Source organism: Rhincodon typus, chromosome 15 (assembly GCF_021869965.1).
Source record: "Rhincodon typus isolate 14 chromosome 15, sRhiTyp1.1, whole genome shotgun sequence".
NCBI lineage: Eukaryota > Metazoa > Chordata > Chondrichthyes > Orectolobiformes > Rhincodontidae > Rhincodon > Rhincodon typus.
The window spans coordinates 14,701,577-14,721,214 of NC_063346.1; the positions used below are offsets into that span (position 1 = coordinate 14,701,577).

Here is a 19,638-nt window from a genome sequence, read left to right on the forward strand (position 1 = left end):
AGCTGGTGAGGACAACAAGGCTTTGGAGAGATTGAACATCAGGGTCAACCGTCTGTCTGCTTAACCAAAAAGATTTATAGATTGTGAAAGAATGAGAAGAAGGATGGGGAAGGAAATAAAGTGAATTAGTGTCGAATCAAGCACAGAGAAAGAAATGAAGAGAGAGCAAAGGACAGAAATACTGTGCACACTGAAAATCTGAAATATAAGCAAAAAAGTGTTAGAAATACTGTGCAGGACAAATAACCGTTTGTAGAAGTAAAAAAATGATTGGATTAAGAAAGAAGAAAAATGACAGAAAGCAAAAAAAAAAAAAAATTTATGTATATATATTTAAGTCTCATTTAGAGGACTTTACTAGATGAAGGAGTGGGACTAATCAATTGAAATATTTCAGTTTTTGGGAAGGAGAGGTTGTTTGGCATTGTATTAATAATGATGTTGCTCAAAGCCATTTATACTGTCCAGCATAAAACCCTAACTTTTAGCAATGAGTTTAATTCAAGTTTAATGTTGCAAATCTGGTAAATACTTAAAAATAATGGGGAGGATGTGGTTGGGATGCAATGTGTACAAAACAAGTTGGAGAGTGATTTTAAGTTTACTGGCAAGTTTTAATGATTTATGCTTCATAATACCACACATTAAGATTCCACAGGAGATGTTAGTGTTTCATTTATTCACAATCTGAGATTCCACATCAAGGACAAACTTACACCAAAATCCTTCCAGCTTACTGAGAAATTGCATATGATAGAAGGTAGACTACTGTAAAATTACAAACTGAATTATACTGTATTGGAAAGTGCACTCTGAATTACACTGCACTGAGAAATTACATACAAAGTAATATTATGCTGTTTATTGGGATATGGGCATCTCTGGCAAGGCCAGCAGTTGTTGCACATCCCTAATTGCCCTTCAACTGAATGCTTTCCTATGTCATTTCAGAGAGTAGTTAAGAGTCAATGACATTATTATAAATCTGGTGTCACATGTAGGCCAGACCTGGTAAGAATTAATGGAATTGAAATTCCATCAGCTGCAGTGGTGGGATTTTAACCTGTGCAATAATAAGAAGGTATTCCAGACCCAAAGAGATGATTACATTGCTTGCACTCTATCGACATTAGTTTTGTCCAATCACTTAGTCTGTGTTTCATCCAGTGTGTCCCCTTATTGCCACCAAAAAAACTTTGTCTGTACTTTATGCAAGACTATAATCTCATCGGGCATAGAATTATTACAGCAGGTAAGGAGGTCATTCAGTCTATAATGCAGGTTTGTGCACTGTAAAGCATGCATTTAATTAATCCCACTTAACTATATAAATGAAACACTAAGGACTCTATATAGATCAATAGGAATACTACTACAGAAACAAAATAAAATGGCTGTAGGAAATCTGAAATAAGACCAGAAAATGCAACAAATGTTCAACAGGTTGAATGAGTTCTGATAAAGGGTAACTCTGTTTTGTTCTTTGCCCAAGCTGTCAGATCTGCTACATGTTTTCAATGTTTTATAAGTTTATCCCTGCAGAACACGCTTGCCATATCCTGTCAATAATAGAGTGAAATCTTTGTTCCTACTCTCTGTCCCCTTCCTCAAAACAATGAGTAATGCTTGTGGTAACGTTACCTCTGACTCCAATTTTGTTCTTGCTTTTGCTAATAACATTTTATAAATGGCTATTGGAAAGTCTGTATACATTTACTCCCTTATTGGCCATACTGCTGATCTTAAGAGAGATTTACTAGATGACTCAGATTGATTTAGGTTAGGTGTATTAGATTTGGGAAATGCAGGGTTAGGGGAATGGGTCTGGGTGGGATGCTCTTTGGAGGGGCAGTGTGGACCTGTTGGGCTGAATGGCCTGTTTCCACACTGTAGGAATTCTATGATTCTATGATTTACCCTTTACTAAGCCAAGCTGATTTTCTTTGATCACCTAGTATTTATACAAATCCATCAGGTATGCTGTGTTGGGTTAATATTTGCAGTAAGATCTCCAATCATTTATTAGACTGACAGGTCTGTAGTTATCTTGCTTCTCTCTCCCTTACTTCTTAACTAAGGGGGTGACATTTGAATTGTTCCAATCCACAAACAATGTTCTTGCATCAGATGCGCTTGTGAAATTATTAGGATGCTTCCTTAATTATTGCTGAAAAGTGGCACATTTTGTTGAAGCTTTTCATCTTGCACTCATCAGGACATTTTGCGAGAATATCAATTCATGGAGAAAGCCAGCATTTATTCTGCATGGGAGGAGAATGCTGATTGGTTGGCTAGTGGGTTCTGATTGGTGGAGGTATGTGATGGACATGATGATTGTAATAAACAGCATGTCAGTTTGGCTGTTTGCAACAAGAGAGGTACTGCTGTACCCAACCAAACAGCGCTTTAAAAAGTCACCACAGACTGTCCTGCATTAGTTGTGATTCTGTAATTGGAGAACATTTTCTGGATAATCCTGATTATGCAAGGACATTTGCTGGAAACTAATTTAGGATTGTCAGCTCACTCACAGTGTGGTGTACTTGGATGTACTGAAGCTATATGTATTAATATACAAGGCCCTGGCCTTTGCAGAGAGAATGTGTATGTACAAGCACTGTGCCTGTTTTACCTCAAGTAAATGACAGCAATTTGCTCATTCTTTTCTCAGAACAATGCACCGACCAATCAGAGTCAACATGCCTCGTTTCAAATTTAAACAAAGCCTGATAGTTAGCTGCCAATCAGTACTAGTGGGTGCATTCTCCATGGCAAAATTTCCACCAATCAGAATACACTTGTTGACCAATCAGCACTCTCTTCTCATGCAGTATAAATGCCAGGTTTGCCCTTGAATTGATATTCGTGTGAAATGTCCTGATGAATGCAGTATGCAAAACTTTGACAAAATGTGTCTTTTTTTTTAGCAATGCCCAAATTACCTATATGAAAATAACTACTTTCTTAAATGATAAGGGACAAGTATCTGTAGAGAACTAAGTGGAGGATTTAGCAGTGCTTGTACACAACACTACAATAATAATATACAGATACTAAATGAAGTCAAAAAAATGTTTGTTAGGATGTTGGCCTTGATGTTAACTGGGTTGAATTATAAATTGAGGGTCCAATGCTTGAATTATATAGCATATTGGTCATATACCATCTAGAGAACTATGTTCAGCCTTCAGCATTAAATGGTTAATTTGGCTCTTTTATTTTCAGGTGCCGATGGGCCTGTTGTGTATGCCTAAACTTTTGGTTGCTATTCAGTCTTCATCCTTCAAAGCTTTTTATGTCAGTCAGACTTATTATCTAGTTTGCTGTGCAGTTGCCATTTATCTCCACTGATTATATATTAGCTCCTTGGTTACACTGTCTCAAAATGTATAGAGTTCAGAGACGAGTGATCAGGATAGTTCGGTACTTTAGTGATCTTACTTCTTGAAGGATAATTCAGATTTGCAGGAGAAAAGAAACAAAAACATGGGAATGTAGAAAATGGGAGCAGGGGTACGCCATTTGACCCTTCGGAGCCTGCTCCACCATTCAATATGATCAAGGCTAATTATCCAACTTAGCATGGGGATGGGATAGAGGTGTGGGGCATTAGATAGGGGGATAGGTGGAGTGAGTAGGGAGCAGTTTTCCCCTTGTTTTAGAGTAAGGGGTAGGAGATTCGGAGGGGATTTGGGGGAGAAGAAAACATTTTCACTCAGAAGGTGGTGGGAATCTGGAATGCACTGGCAGGAAATCTTATAACCTTCAACAAATATTTGGATGAGCACTTGAAATAACATAACATTCCAGGATATGGGAGAAGTGTAGGAAATTGGGATGAGCATGCCTTTAGTGGTTGTTATTTTTGGTGCAGACACGATGGGCTGAAGGGCCTTTTCTGCACTGTATGACTCTTATGACAATGACTATGCCTCTATGACAAGACTGGGTTCCTGATTTCTTCCCATACCCTTAAATCCCTTTAGCCCTAAGAACTATATTTCCTTCTTGAAAATATTCAATCTTTTGGCCTCAACTACTTTCTGTGGCAGACAATTCCATGGGCTCACCACTTTGAGTGAAAATTTTCTCATTTTAGTCCCAAATGGCCTATCCCATATCCTTATACTATGAAACCTGCTGCTGGAGTCTCTGCTCTTCCTCTTTTTCCCCTGTCTAGTCCTGTTACAATTTTATAGATTTATATATGTTTTCCCCCTCGTTCTTCTAGACTCCAGTGAATACAGTCCTAACCAATCCAGTCTTTCTTCCTCTCTCAGTCTGCCATTGCAAGAATTAGTCTGGTAAACTTTTGTGCTCTCCCTGCATAGCCAGTCCTTCCCAAGATAAGGAGACATAAACGACATATTATACCAAGTCCCTGCTCCTGTACTCGAATTCTATCGCTATGAATGCCAACATATGATTTGCCTTCTTCACTGCCTGCTGCATTTGCCTGCTTATATTCAGTGACTGATACACAAGGGCACCCAGCTCTTGTTGCATCTCTCCCTTTTCCCAGTCTATTGGCATTCAGATAATAATCTACCTTTCTATTCTTGCTGCCAAAGTGGATGACCTCATATTTATCCACACCATAAGACTGAGGGATACCTGATCACTGTCTTATAAAATAATAAGCTGTACTGACGAGGTGGTAAAGCATGAGGTATCTAATACTGGATACAAATTTAAAATACACAACTTCGGAGCGAAACATGAGCACAAAATTCCAGGCTGACCCCTGAATGTAATGGTGAGGGTGTGCTGCATTGTCAGCAGTGCCAATTGTTCAGATGAAAGGTTAGGCTGAAGCCACATCTGCCCTCTCACAAATTTCTATGTGATTTCCCCCTCATAGAAGAATGAGGGAGTAATCACATAGGAATCTATAAAATTGTAACAGGACTAGACAGGGTATTCTATGTACAATAGAATCCCAGCACTATTAGTGAAGAACAGGAGGTTCTCACCAATGATCTGGCCAGTATTTCATCACGTCCAACATCACTGAAAAAAGCAGCTCAATCTAGTTATAATCTAGTTTGTGGGAACTCGGTTAATATATTCCTTACGTGAAAATGCTTCAAGTATTTAACCTGACCTGACCATCAGGAAAGCCATGGGATCGGGTGCAAAGCTGATTTTAAAGCCTACCTGAATCTCCTCACCATTAGAATCAACAGGGAGTAATATAAAACAGGCTGTCCTTGAGAAAGATGGTACTGGAATGTCTGCTTCAGAAGCAATGCGTAAACAGGTCTGAGCTCCCAGAGTGTTTCTTTTCAAAATTAGACAAAAGAAGCATGCATGTGTGGAGTCAGGTTCACATAAATTTTAGTTTTGCTTTCAGTTGAGTTTGGAGCTGGCTATTTGAAGCTGATAAATACAGCTGTCTCCCTGCTTCAGGAAAAGCTTAAGTTTATTCTCTGTTCCTAGATTGTTTCTGTCAGTGTTACTTTCTCCTGGATTGCAGAGGAAATGACACATGAGGAAACTCTGTTTTGCTGAATTTGCCTTTGCCATGGGTGTGTTTATGGGATGCTGCTATACTGGAGCAATTGATGATTAATAGTTAAATAGTATATTATTTTATTAAGTACTTCAGTAGAGGTAAAGTTATGCCAATTTTTCTTTTATCATTTGTACTTTAACTGTGTTGTAAGAACAAGGTGTATTTTGCATAAACCCAAGTAGTGGGAGAACTGAATCACATCTGCAACACAGTGCCTTACACTTGCCATTAAATAATGTAAAAAGTTGGTGTCTAGACGGGATTTGAGAGGGTTTGGTCTGGCCTATAACAAAAGCAGAACATAGGCAAGTTCAGTCTTTGTTCGCCTTAATGATGCTGTGTTTTTTTTCTTTTGGCAGGACATGACATACCTTTGTATTGCTGCAGCTGATTCTTCAAGCCAAAATCTGTAAGTATTAACCTTGACAAATATGTAAAGCTGGGATAAATACAGAGGGATTAACTGAGGAATCCTCTTCATTCTGTCATCGGTGAAAGCATTAGCATGCTTGTTGTGCATTTGGGGAAATGTTGTTCTTTTTCTCCAGTATCTTTAGTTTCTAGTTTCATTGCTGAAGAGGAGGAATATGAATTTGACTTTAAGAGGCTGATAATTATGGTATTTAATGCAAGGATAAATTGGGTCCCCGACATGCATCTTTGTACGAAAGTTTCACATGATTCAAGCACCTATGTGGTACTGTACCACTTTTAATTTTGTTTATTATTAGAGAAGAAGTTAAGACAAGGCCTGAATTGAGGGGCTTTAACCAAGTTTGCAAAGAATGGCAGAGAGGATGAGGAATAATGATGAGAAGAAGCCAGACTTGTGTTGGTAAGGAGTAGGGAAACTGAGGGGATTGGGGAGTTTCACATTTTGAGTATTGGCATAGAATGAGTTTGAGTAAGTCGCTGTGTACCGAGGCTTAATTTCAACATTGCTGCAAGCCACTTCAGACGGCAGTTCAGAGTCAACCACATTTCTGGGTGTCTGGAGTCACATGTTGGCCAGAATGGCAGATTTCCTTCTCGAAAGGGCATTAGTGAGCCAGTTGGGATATTACAACAGTCAGTGACAGCCCTCATGGATTCCATTACTACATTTTCTCCCAATTTATTAATTGCATTCAATTTCCACCATTGCTTTGGGAGGAGTTTGAACCCATGTATCCATCACATTAGTCTGGCCTCTAGACTAGCCACCCAAATCAAGCTATCTCAGCCCAAAACTAGGGAATGATAACTCTTGCTTCATTAATGCTACTAATTGTGTTTATGATTCAGGTAAGGCAGACCCATCTGTAAATTTTGCAATCTGCTCATTTCTGATTATTTTAATAAACAGATCTACATTGTCCAAAAAAACATAGTCCATCCAGGTGTCAATGCCAATATTTGGTCAAGTATAGTAAATATTGACCCCATCAACAAAACAGAAAATGGCAACTGAACCATTTGTGAATGGAGAATTTTTCATATTCAGTGCTCACAAGAGACAGGGCCCTGACCAGCACCAGCATCTGAATCCCAGGGAGAATTTGAATATCTGCTCAACAGAATGAACGCTATGTGTAGCTGAGTTGCTGCTAATATGACACGATTTGGTTTGGGGACAGCAAAACACAAACACAATTGCAGCATTCTCATTGTAATCAATGACTTTCTTCTGCTCAATCAAAACTATGGTGCAACCTACTGGATGAACAGGAGTGGTTCTAGTTTGAAAATACATCCCCTTCATCATATCTCCACCAGCAAGAGAGTTCAGCTTCTACAAAAAAGTGTATTGTGATTTTCCTGTTTATGACTCATGTATCTAAATGATTCTCACAGTAAGAACTAACTTTTTAAAATTATCTCTCCACAAGATCATTTGACTGTAATATGTTTTAAATCAATTAGTGGTGTGTGACTTTTCAAAAGGAACAGCAGGAAGGAAAGGGTGCCGGGTTAGCTTTGTTACTATAAGATGGAATAAGTATTATAGGAAAAAATGATCTTGGATTGGATGATGTAGTCTTCAGCCAGAGATGGTAATAAGAAATAATAAAGGGAAGAAGACACTGCTAGATGTAGTCTATAGGCTCCTGAACACTGTCTGTTGTGTAGAATAAAAGATAATTCAGGAGACAATGACAGCATGAAAAGAGGCAGTACATTAATCATGGGCTATGTTAACTTTCATGTAGATTGGGGAAGTCAGATTGGTAAAGTTGGCACAAGAAAAAAAAATCATAGTGTATTCAAGATAGTTTCCTAGAGCAATATGTTGTGGACCTAACCAGAGATCAGGCTATTTTGAATCTGGCAATCTGTAATGAGCCAGATTTAATTAATGATCTCTAGAGTTAAAGATCTCCTAAGGTTTAGCTTTCAGCTGGATAGTGAGAAACATGGGTTGTAAACAACTGTGCCAAAATTAAGTAATGGTAAATTCAGACGAATGAAGACTGAGTTGGGTGTGGTGGATTGGGAAAGGGGTTTAGCAGAAAAGAAGGTTATGGATCAATGGCAGATGTTTAAGACTGACTGCAAAAATATATCCTAATGAGGAAGAAAGATTCTAGGAAGGGAATAAACCAAACATGGGTAACCAAGTAACTTAAGGACAGTGTCAAAGTGAAAGAGAAACCATTTAATATGGCACATATTAGTGGTATTTACAAGATTGGAAAAGTTTTAGAGCCCAAAGAAATGGGAAAATTATAAGAAGAGAAAAAAAATAAACCACAAAGGCAAACCTGTAAGTACATAGAAACAGACCATAAGAGCTTCTTTAAATCTATAAAGGCACAGGTTTGCAGTGAGAGGGGAAAGATTTAAAAGGGTCCTTAGGGACAACTTTTTCAACTGAGGGTGGTGTATATATGGAATGAGCTGCCAGAGGAAGTGATGGAGACTGGTACAATTACAACATTTAAAAGGCATCTGGATGGGTTTATGAACAGGAAAGTTTAGAGTGATGTGGGCCAAATGCTGGCAAATGGGACTAGATTAATTTAGGATGTTTGGTCAGCATAGATGGGTCGGATGGAAAGTTCTGTTTCCATACTGTACAGCTTTATGACTCTATGATTCTGAAAGAAAAAAAGAGGCCAGCGTGAACAAAGGCCCCTTAGAGAATGAGACAAGGGAAGTAAAAATGGAGAGCTAGGAAGGGGCAGATGAGGTGATTCATCTTCACGGTAGAAGACATGAATTGCATTCCATAAATACTAAATAATCAGGCGTTAAAGGAGAGGGAGGGCATAATCCCAATAACTATCAGTAGAGATAAAGTGTAAGGTAAAGTGATGGGACTAAAAACTGATAAATCCCCTGGACTTAGAGTCATAGAGTCATACAGCAGGAAAACCGACCCTTTGGTCCAACATGTTTGTGTTGACCAGATATCCTAAACTGATCTAGTTTCATTTGCCAGTATTTGGCCCATTATCTCTGTAAACCCCTCCTATTCATACGCTCATCTAGATGCCTTTTAAATGCTGTGAATTTACCAGCCTCCACCACTTCCCCTGGCAGCTCATTCCATATATGCACCGCCTTCTGTGTGAAAAAGGTGCCCCTTACGTCCCTTTTATATCTTTCCCCTCTCACCTTAAACCTATGCCGTCTAGTTTCAAATGCCCCTACCCTGGGAAAAACACTTTGGCTATTCACCCTACTCATGATTTTACCTTAAGGTCACCCTTCAGTCACTGATGGTCCAAAGAAAATAGCCCCAGCCTATTCAGCCTCCCCCCCCATAACTCAAATCCTCCAGTCCCAGCAACAATCTTGTGAATCTTTTCTGAACCCTTTCAAGCTTAACAACATCCTTCTTATAGCAGGAATACCAGAATTGAATGCAATATTCTAAATGTGGTCTCACCAATGCCCTGTACAGCCGTACCTAACACCTCAACTCCTGTACTCAATGCACTGACCAATGAAGGCAAGCATACCAAACGCATTCCTCACTGCCGTGTCTAACTGTGACTTCACTTTCAAGGAACTATGCACATGCACTCCTAGGGCCCTTTGTTTGGCAATACTTCCTGGGTCCTATCATTAACTGTATAAGTCCTGCCCTAGTTTGCCGTACCAAAATGCAACACCTCTCATTTATCTAAATTAAACTCCATCTGCCACTCCCCAGCCCATTGGCCCATCTGATCAAGGTCTAGTGGTACTCTGAGACAACTTTCTTCACTAGCCACTACACCACCTATTTTGGTGTCATCTGCAAACTCACTAACCATGCCTCCTATATTCACATCCAAATCATTTATATAAATGACAAAAAGCAGTGGAGTTACCTTGCGGCACACCACTGGTCACAAGCCTCCTTTCTGAAAAACAACCCTCCACCACCACCCTCTGTCTCCTACCTTCAAGCCAATTTTGTATGCAGTTGGCTAGCTCCCCCCTGGATTCCATGTGATCTAACCTTGCTAACCAGCCTAACTTGAGGAACCTTGTTGAATGCCTTGCTAAGCACCCTAAGGTTTTAAAGGAAGTAGCTGCTAAGGGAGTGGATGCATTGGTGGTAATCTTCCAAGAATCCTCAAATTCTGGAAAAGTCCCAGAAGATTGGAAAACTGCCTGTGTAACACCTTTAGTGAAAAAGGGACGGAGGCAATAAAATCAGGTAACTGTAAGTCAGTTAGCTTAATGTCTGTTAATGGGAAAATGTAGAGTGTATTATAAAGGATGTAATTGCAGAGCATCTTGAAATGCATAACATAACCAAACAGAGTCAGTATGGCTTCGTGAAGGGGAAATCATGTCTGACAAATTTAGTATAGGTCTTGGAGAACATGACAAAAAGGGGAACCAATAGATACAATATATAAGGCTTTCCAAAATGTGTTTGTTAAAGTACTGCACACAAGACTACTTAATCAGATAAAAACCTATGTCTTGTGATCAGTATATTAACAGGGATAGAGGATTAGCTAATCTGTAGAGGACAGAGAGTTGCAGTAAAGGGGCAGTTTCAGGATGGCAACCTGTAATTAATGGAGTGGAACTGGGGTCAGTACTGGGGCCAGAATTATTAACAATATACATCAATGACTGAGATTGCAAACTTGAATGTACTTTTGCCAAGTTTGCAGATGACACAGGTGGGAAGGCAAGCATTGAGCTTGGCAGAAAGTGTCTACAGGTGGATATGGCCACATTAAATGAGTTGACAAAATCTTGGCTGATGGAATAAAGTATGGAAAAATGTGAGACATTTTTGGCAGGACGAATAGAAGAGCTGAACATTATTTAAATGGGGAAAGACTGCAGAAAGCTGCAGCACAGAGGTGTTTGGAAATACTTACGCATGGATCACAAAAAGCTAGCATCCAAGTTCAGCAGTAATAGAAATGGCAAGTGGACTGTTGGCCTCTGTTTCAAAGGGAATTGAGCAAAGAAAAGGGAGGTCTTGCTAAAACTATACAAGGCACTAGTCAAAGCACACCTGAAATAGCTTTGGACCCTTTATGAAAAGAAAGATATCCTGGCATTGAAGGTAGTGCAGTGAAGGATACAAGGTTTAGAGGAATTGTATTCATTGGAATTTTGAAGAATGAGAGGCAACCTTATTAAAACATGTAAGTTTGTTAGGGGACTTAACAGGCTAAATGCAGAAACATTGTTTCTTAGTGGGAGAGTCTAGGACCAGAGGGCATAATCTCACACTAAGGAGTCGCACATTTAAGAGAAGAGGAAAAATGTCTCAGGGTAGTCAATCTAGAATTTTTGTGCTGAGGGCGGTTGAGGCTGGGTCATTAAGTGTATTCAAGACTGAGATAGAGAGATTTCTAATCAGTAAGATAATTAAGGTAGGAAAATGGAGTTGAGGATTATCAGATCAGTCATGATCTCATTGAAGGGCTGAACAAACTCGATGGGCTGAATGGTCTATTTCCGCTCCTATGCCTTATAGCCTTAAAGATGGGAAATTGATTGTTACTGAAGTAATGAATGCTTGGCTACATGGTTTTGTACAGAGCTGTAGTGATTGGAACCAGGTGGATCTTGTTGACTACAAGATCCTTGATTGGGGTTGTTAACCTAGGCCTATTAAGAAGCCCTGGCTGACCAATATAAACAGGGGATTTAGAATCTCTTCAGTTCAGGGGACTGACTTGGAGCTGTCTGGTCACAGCCAGTGTATTATGCCCAAGTAAATAAAGGGGGATTTGGTAACAGGATACTGGCCCCTGAGTAGTTATTTCAAGGGCTTAGATTGGTTAATAGTCAGTCTTGTCGTCATTCAGTTTGTGACACCATTTCCTTACTCCGTTTTTATTGTCAAAAGAGCTGAGATATTGAACTGAGGTTCCATAAAAGAGTCCCTGGCACTTGTTCAATGAGGAGCTAGGGATTTCTGTCCAGTTTCTAGAATAATGTTTATCCCTCAATCAACATATGGTTATGATGATACTATCAGGTCATTGTGAGATTGCTGTTTGTGGGACGTGCGTGTGAATTCGCTGTCTTGTTTCTTGCAACGATATCTACACTACTTCAGAACTACTTTATGCACAGTACATTGGGACATGTTGAGGTTGCATAAATGCAAGAACTTTATTTATTGAGCCACTGCTTCTTTGGGCGATGAACTTCTTTTTCTGCTCCTTTGCTGCCTCTGGGACAATGCTTGGTATCAGATAGTGCACATCAGTTACTGGTGAGGAGTAAGCATTTTTTAGCATTAGGATAAGAGGGACAAGGATTGTTCTCTGAGCAAACTCAGTTTTAGACTGTGACAGTCTCCCATGTTGTGCCACACCCGATGTATTTGGGTCTGTTTTCATGGGATGTGGGTCTTGCTGCTTAGGACAGTGTGTGCTGCCCATCCTAAGTTGTTCTTGAGAAGATTCATAGAATCCCTATAGTGTGGAAACAGGCCATTCGGCCCAACAAGTCCACACTGCCCGTCCGAAGAGCATCCCACCCAGACCCATTCCCCTACATTCCCCATATCTAACCCAACTAACCTAAACATCCCTGGGCACTAAGGGCAATTTAGCATGGCTAATACACCTGTCCTGCACGTCTTTGGACTGTGGAAGGAAACCAGAGCATCCAGAGGAAACCCACGCAGACATGGGGAGAACATGCAACCTCCACACAGACAGTCGCCCGAGGGTAGAATCGAATCCGGGTCCCTGGCGCTGTGAGGCAGCAGTGCTAACCACTGAGGCACTGTGCCGCCCCAAAGATTGTGATGAGCTACCATCTTGAACTACTGCATTTCATGTGTAGGTACACACACAGCACCATTATAAAAAAAGTTCCAGAACTTAACCAAAAAACTGATTGGGCCAAAAGTAATATTTTAGAATTGTTTTTGAACTGTGTTGATAACGGGTGATGTCTCAGATTGACATGATCTTCTTCTGTCCTTAACACGTCTGTGATTCTGTGACCTCTCTTGTGATGAGAGTGATTGAATAACAAAAAAATCTACCTCTAGTCATGTTTTGCTGAGTCTGTTGTGACTTTCCTCAAGTTTGGCTGTAAATTTCAATAGACAATCAGATTTTCAAACACTCCCATTGACTACCAGACATAAAGTAATAAAGTGAATCTTGAAATGGATTATACAGAACTAATGTCTCTATTTACAAGAAATGGTTTTCTGGTCAGTGCACAATTTGATTCCTTTTTGGAATCAGAATGTGTCCAGGAGAAATACCACAGGAAGATGTAAGGTCGTTTTTTTACAGAAGTGACCCTTTTCTGCAGTTGTGTGTGTTTTTTAAATCTGATTTCACAATTGAAAATCGTGCAGACACAAAGAAGATTTCAAAGAGGCTGACGGCAAGCTTTGTGCTCAGTTTCCAAAGCACAACTTTCAAACCAGTGCATTGCAATTTGAAACTGTGAGCACGGTTCTTTAGGTGCAGGTTGATCTTTGCTGGTGGAGTAAGAGATCTGGGTTGATTAAAGGACGTATTGCAAAGTGGTGTGCCGATAACAGGTTACTCTCTGTATGGGCACGTGTGTGTGTTAGCCAGACAGTGTCTGCTAAAGTTCCTGAACTGCTGTCACTGCAGCTGTGTGATGTGCGAAATATGAATGAATAAAGCCTACTTGAGATGATAATGGCATTTTATGCTAAAAGGATGGGGATCTATTAAATGTTGCATTCACTGTCATTGTGGAGATGTTAGTGACCATCGAGTGAATTGTAAAAAGAAAGACCTTTTGTTATAGTGCATAGTTAACATAGTGCATTTATATAGCACCTTAATGTAGCAAAACATCTCAAGGCACTCTACAGGATTTAATATCAGACAATTGATCAGAGACCCTTGGTGTCAGGAGATATTTGGGCAAAGGCATTTTTTTAAAAAAAAATTGATTTTAGAGTGTCGCTTGAAGGAGGGGAGAAAAACAGAGAGCAGAGAGGTTTGTGAAAGAACTTCAGAGCTCAGGGCCAAGGCAATTGAAAACAGTACCATCTATTGTGGTTTGTAGGGATGTGCAAGAGTCCACAACTGGAGATGTGCAGAGTTTTCAGAGGGTTGTAGGGATGGAAGAGGTTACATGGATATGAAGTGAGGGACTATAGAGGGATTGGAAAACCAGGGTATAAATTTCAAAATGTAGCTGTTGCTGGAGAGAGGGAACCAATGTTGGTCAATGAGCAGAGGGGTAATACATGAGCAGGACTTGCCACAAAGTCCATGGAATGGGTATCAGAATTCTGGAGGAGCTTAGGTTTATGTAGGGTGGGAGAGGCCAACTGGGGGATCATTGGAATGATTGAATTTAGAGGTAATAAAGGATTGAGTGAATGCTTCAGCAGTGGATTTGCTGAGGCAGGGTTGGAGGTGGTTGATATTATGGGGGTGGAAATAGGCTGAATTTTGCAAGATGCTGTGGTCCTTATGGATAACATGTCCTCCAGCAATCCAAAACATACTGCCAGTGTATCAGGCAGTTGTACAGAATTTCACAAAATTTTCACATCACAAAGTGCTACATGTAATGCAGATTACTTAAAACTAGATGTGAAACCCAAAGTGTAACTTTAAGTTTGGTGCACTGCAGCTGAATTGCTACAATGAATTATGATATGTTTGGAGTAACAGAGAGATGGCACTAATAAAATGCCAGTTATGAATTCTTAATATTTTTGGTTACCAAATATTCAAGAATGATAGAGAGGAAAAGAGAGGGGGAGTTGGCATTATTGATTGAGGACGATGTTACAGTTCTGAATATAAAGGAACAAAAACATTCTGAGGAAGGGTCACTGCACCGGAAATGTTAACTGTGATTTTTTTTCTTCACAGATGCTGCCAGACCTGCTGAGCTTTTCCAGCAACTTCTGTTTTTGTTCCTGATTTGCAGCACCTGCAGTTCTTTCGGTTTTTATCTAAATATAAAGGATTTACTAGGGATGAAACAATTTGGGGATGGGATTATCTGTTAACTTAAAATAAAACTCTGAACTGTAAGAAGATTATTGAGTAAATTTGTTGCTACATTTCAACATTTGCAAAAATAGTGTTTTAGGAAACTTTAATTCCCTTGGTATAGACTGGTAGAGAGGAAACCATTTTTTAATATGTGGAATTTGCTTCATCAATATATTTCGTGTCCATCAGGAAAGGAAAACAGTTTTGGAACCGGTTCTGGGAAATGAAGTTGGGCAAAGTAGGGTAATATGAGCTGATGGAACTAACAGTGAGTGCACCTTCATCTGGTTTAGAATAAGACCGGTTCAGAAAATATCAAAGCTAAAAAGAGTTGAACTGGGGAAAGACTAATTTCAGCATAAGTAGATCAGAAACGTCATTTCCAATGTAAAGCAGTAATGGCACAATGGAGACCATTTAAGAAACAGATAGTTCAGGTATGGACGAGGCATATTTCTTTGAGGGAATGGAAGAGCATCCAAAGTTTGAACACAAAGAATGACAAAAGGATCTTGTGGCGGTTTTTCTTAAAGTGAACTGTCAGCAATCCCCATCATTGAAATGGGGATCATTTCATCTCTGAAACTGAAAACATCTTCAGAATTTAGCTCTTGGACATATTAACATTGTTATTCTCCTGTCTTGCAGGCTGAGCTGTAGATTACCACCCCCAGCTCCCTGAGGCAGCACTCATTAAAATCAGTTGATGTGGCATGAACTTCCCCATTTACACTCTCACATCACTGTTAGAAACCTCTTGCAAAGTTTGTGCTTGATTTAATCAGGTGGAACTAGGTTGTTAGTAGTGACCAGAGCAATAACTACATTAGTGTGGATGGTTCAGCTTTATTATAAATGCTGTTTATTACTAGGTTGGCTACTTATGGAAATATGTTAATATACTCATCTGCTTCAACAGCTTGATGACATCACTACAATTGCACACTGGGACCCACCATAAAACACTGCAACAATTAACTGTACTTTGAGAAAATTAAAGCAATTGCAAAAAGAGATCTCTGAATGAGGCTTTCCTTTACAACGATCTGGAAAATCTGAGCTACTGAATGTGAGCCATTTTCTCAGGAAAGGGATGGGACTATGAAGGACCCAAAAGGAAATCTTTCAGTGGTTTTCTCAGTTTTGTGTCTGTTACTATTTGCATCTTTAATAAAATTGGATGTTAGAATTACCTTTATGCAGATGATGTGGGACTTGGCAAAGATGTAGATAGTGACAAGAATAATTATAGGTTTCAGGATGACAGACAGAGTGGTGGAACGTGCAGCCAAATAGCTGATACAGTTCAATGTGGAAAATTGTGAAATGACTTACTTTGAGAGGACAAATATGGAAAGCCAATACAGTATATGTAACATTTTCAATATTACAAAGTATCAATAAGAGCAGTGAGACCTTAGTGTTCATATGCACAAAATCTTAATAGTTAACAAGAGAAATTTTTAAGGTGGCTAAAGGAAAACAGATGGGTTACTTGGGTTTAAAAAAGTTAGTGTATAATAGAAAAAAAACCAAAGAATGTTAGAAAATTACAAATCATTGATTTGGCTACAGCTAGAATATTGTGAATAATTGTTGATCTAACATGTCAGCACTGAATTAAAGGTATTAGTAAGGGTACGGAGGTTTACCAGCATATTGTCAGGAATGAAGGATTTCAATTGCAAAGAGAGGTTGGAAAAGTTAGGACTTTTCTCCTTCACACAGAAAAGGTTAAGCTTAAGATTTGCAGCAAGTCCTGCTTGTTTATCGTCCCTGTGCTCATTGAGTCGCATTCATTCAGCGGTGCTACTTTCTACAAGTTGCATGTGTGTTTTCAAATGCATCCATGCCCCTCGCTTCACATCTATGTAACCTTTTCCATCTGTATAGTCCTTCAAAAACTCTGCAGTGCTTTAGTGCAGCTTCTTGCACATCACTAAGCTCTGAAATTCCAACAGAAACCTCTCAACCCTTCTGTTGCTCTCCCTTCCATCATGTCACTCTTTAAAATCAAGCTGTTTGAGCAAGTCATTATTCCAATATCTCCTGATGCTGAGACTCGGTGCTTAATTTTCTGATGTTAACTCGGGTGGAATGCCTTGGGACATTAGAAAGTTTTTCAAAATGATGAGGAGTTCTGATAAATTGAGAAAAATATATTCCTTCTGGTGAGTGGGTTAATAAAATGAGTTTGTCAAATTTAAAACTGTTGGAGAAAGCTCATGGGACAGTAAGAAGCATTTGTTTTACTCAGAGAATGGTTGAGGTTTGGAGCACAGTGCTAGAAAACATGATGGAAGCTGATTCCATGAATAATTTTGAAACAAAGTTTTTCAGGTACACAATGAGGAATTTACAAAGGGAAACACTGCTCTTTCAAAGAACGAGCGCAGGAGCTATGGACAGAATGACCTTCAAAATTGAGATTCTATCACAAAAGTTGCGATGAATATACTTGACCAGTGAAATAGTCCAGTCAGTTTATTCAGGGTTGATCTGTTCATAATGGCAAGAAATGGTGGTTGATCCATTGTTAGCTAATCCCAGTTCATCTTCTAATAATGCCTTGGGATCTTTAACATTTGCCTGCAGAAGCAGGTGGCCCTCAGTCTCATGTGGTTATTCAAAGCACAGTTTGTCCTTTGAATAAGGACAGTTCAGTGTTTAAGGTGTCCTTTCTGTTTCTTCCATGAAGTCAAGGAGATAGTAATGGCACCTGAATAAAGATATACCTTAAGTGCTGTAAACTGTAGGGATGTGGGCTGTGTGCAGAAAGATGGGATTAGAAAGGGCATCTGGATGTCTTTGGGTTGGCATGGACAAGATGGTTGAATGAATCCCTTCTGTGCTGTTTAAATTCTGTAATTCCATATACAAACAATTTTTTTTCAGAAAGAAGGAATTTGTACAGAATGTGATTGGGCTTTGTTTAAATAGTTTTCTGGACGCTGAATCTAAAGGGGGTAAAACACTGTCTTTTGCCCTTTTCATAGTTATTGATTTAGATGGAAGTAATCTTTTCCTGTGCTGACTCTGTAGGTCCTTATATAGGCTTAGGGCAGTTTCAGTTCCTGTTCACAGAATTACAGCACAATTTGCTTGTAGTTTGGGACAAATTTCAGTCTTGTTCCCAGAGGCTGCTATAGTGTGGGAGTGGATAGCACAGAGGCCTCATGCTTCCATCTTCAGACGCAGGAGAAATAACAAACTGTGGAATCTGAATGATGCAGATCTATAATATTCGAGGAGGAAAATAGTGTTAGAACTGGAAATCCGAAGTAAAAACACAAAACACTGTGCAGGTCAGGAGGTACCTGTGGAGACAGAAACAGAGTTGACACATGGAACCTTTTCAAAATGGTGGGTGTGTCCTGATTCCGGGATACCTGACTGCATTCCTGGGCTTTCTGATTTTTAGGAGTGTTTTGCAAAAATGCAGCCTAATTGGTAGTGTGAGCCAGAACACAACACTCCCAATGTGGCAGAGATTGACGTTCCTTCCAATTTTTGTAGAATTGGGCCGGCTTTTTGGAAGAGACGTAGTTCATGATACCGCAAAGATGTTTTAAAAAAATCTGCTGAGTGTACCTTTTGAAAAGTAAGTCCAAAAAGTCTTCCTCATGCACTTCCAATGACACTCCATGGCCCTTCAGGTAATGCTATCCACACACCCCACAGCCCCTCATGCCAACCAATGCATGCCCATGCCCATTTTTTATACACTTTATGGAATTAGTGAACTCTCTAGTGATAATGGAAAGTGTTTAAAAAAAAATCATCCATACATTAATTTCCTCTGTGTGAGATCAAAAGTTCTGTCCTTTTAGGAAGACTAATAATAGTTTCAATAATCTGAACCATTTAAAGTATCAATAATAAAAACTGCATACACTTGAAACCTTTTAATTCTTTCAAAATAAGATTGTGCAATTGACAGCAGAGATCAGAGAGCTAGAGCTATCAATCAGGCATTGGTTATCAGGGGCTTGCATGTTTGAACAGTCTCATGGATGTTTGGGTTCTCAGCCAAACCTCATTCACAATTATTGGCTCAGAGTGTTGAAACACCTGAGACCATTGGTTCTATCGAATGAATAACAGGTGAGTGGTAATGGAAGCCCCATAACCTGGCATAGGAGGGGTGAGGTGCTGTCGTGGGTGGGTGGAGGGACATAGTCTGGCATAGGGGTTTTGAGGAGCTATGGGCAGGGAGAGTAGAGGGGCACAGCCTGGAATGTAGCATGAGATGGCAAGGATAGGGCATAGGAAAATGTTAATGGATGTGAGGGATTAAGGGTAGAGGGCCTTACATTTTTCACTTTAATAGGGAAGAAGTCTCACGTCACTGAGACAAGCCTTTTAAACCGACTGTTTCTGTTCCTAACAGACTCTGTGGCTGCCTCTGACCTCTTTTCTGGGTCTGCTGGACTGACACCCTCCACCCTCCACCCTCCACACCCGTGATGAATAACTTGTTTTTGTGGGCACTTTCCTATCAACAACCTTTAAAATCATCCCTAGCACTTTTCACTCCACAAAAGCTCATTGACCAGAAATGTCAACTTGCGTTTCTTTTGCCAATGGTACTTCCTGCTTGATTTGCTCAGTGATTTCCAACATTTTGTATTTTCATCTCTAATGTTCTAACACTTGTTCAGTAGTAAAAATACATACTATGAAGCCATGTTTAGGATGTGAATAAAATCTAGA

At 39.6% G+C, this 19,638-nt stretch overlaps 1 protein-coding gene across 1 annotated transcript in view; it reads left to right on the forward strand.

Moving 5' to 3' along the window:
- Positions 1 to 19,638, forward strand: part of dusp22a (dual specificity phosphatase 22a) — a 114,248-nt gene that overhangs the window by 32,644 nt on the left and 61,966 nt on the right. The window contains exon 4 of the mRNA XM_048606126.1: positions 5,875 to 5,924. Within this exon, the coding sequence (XP_048462083.1) occupies positions 5,875 to 5,924 (50 nt within the window). The remainder of the gene's footprint in view (positions 1 to 5,874; positions 5,925 to 19,638) is intronic.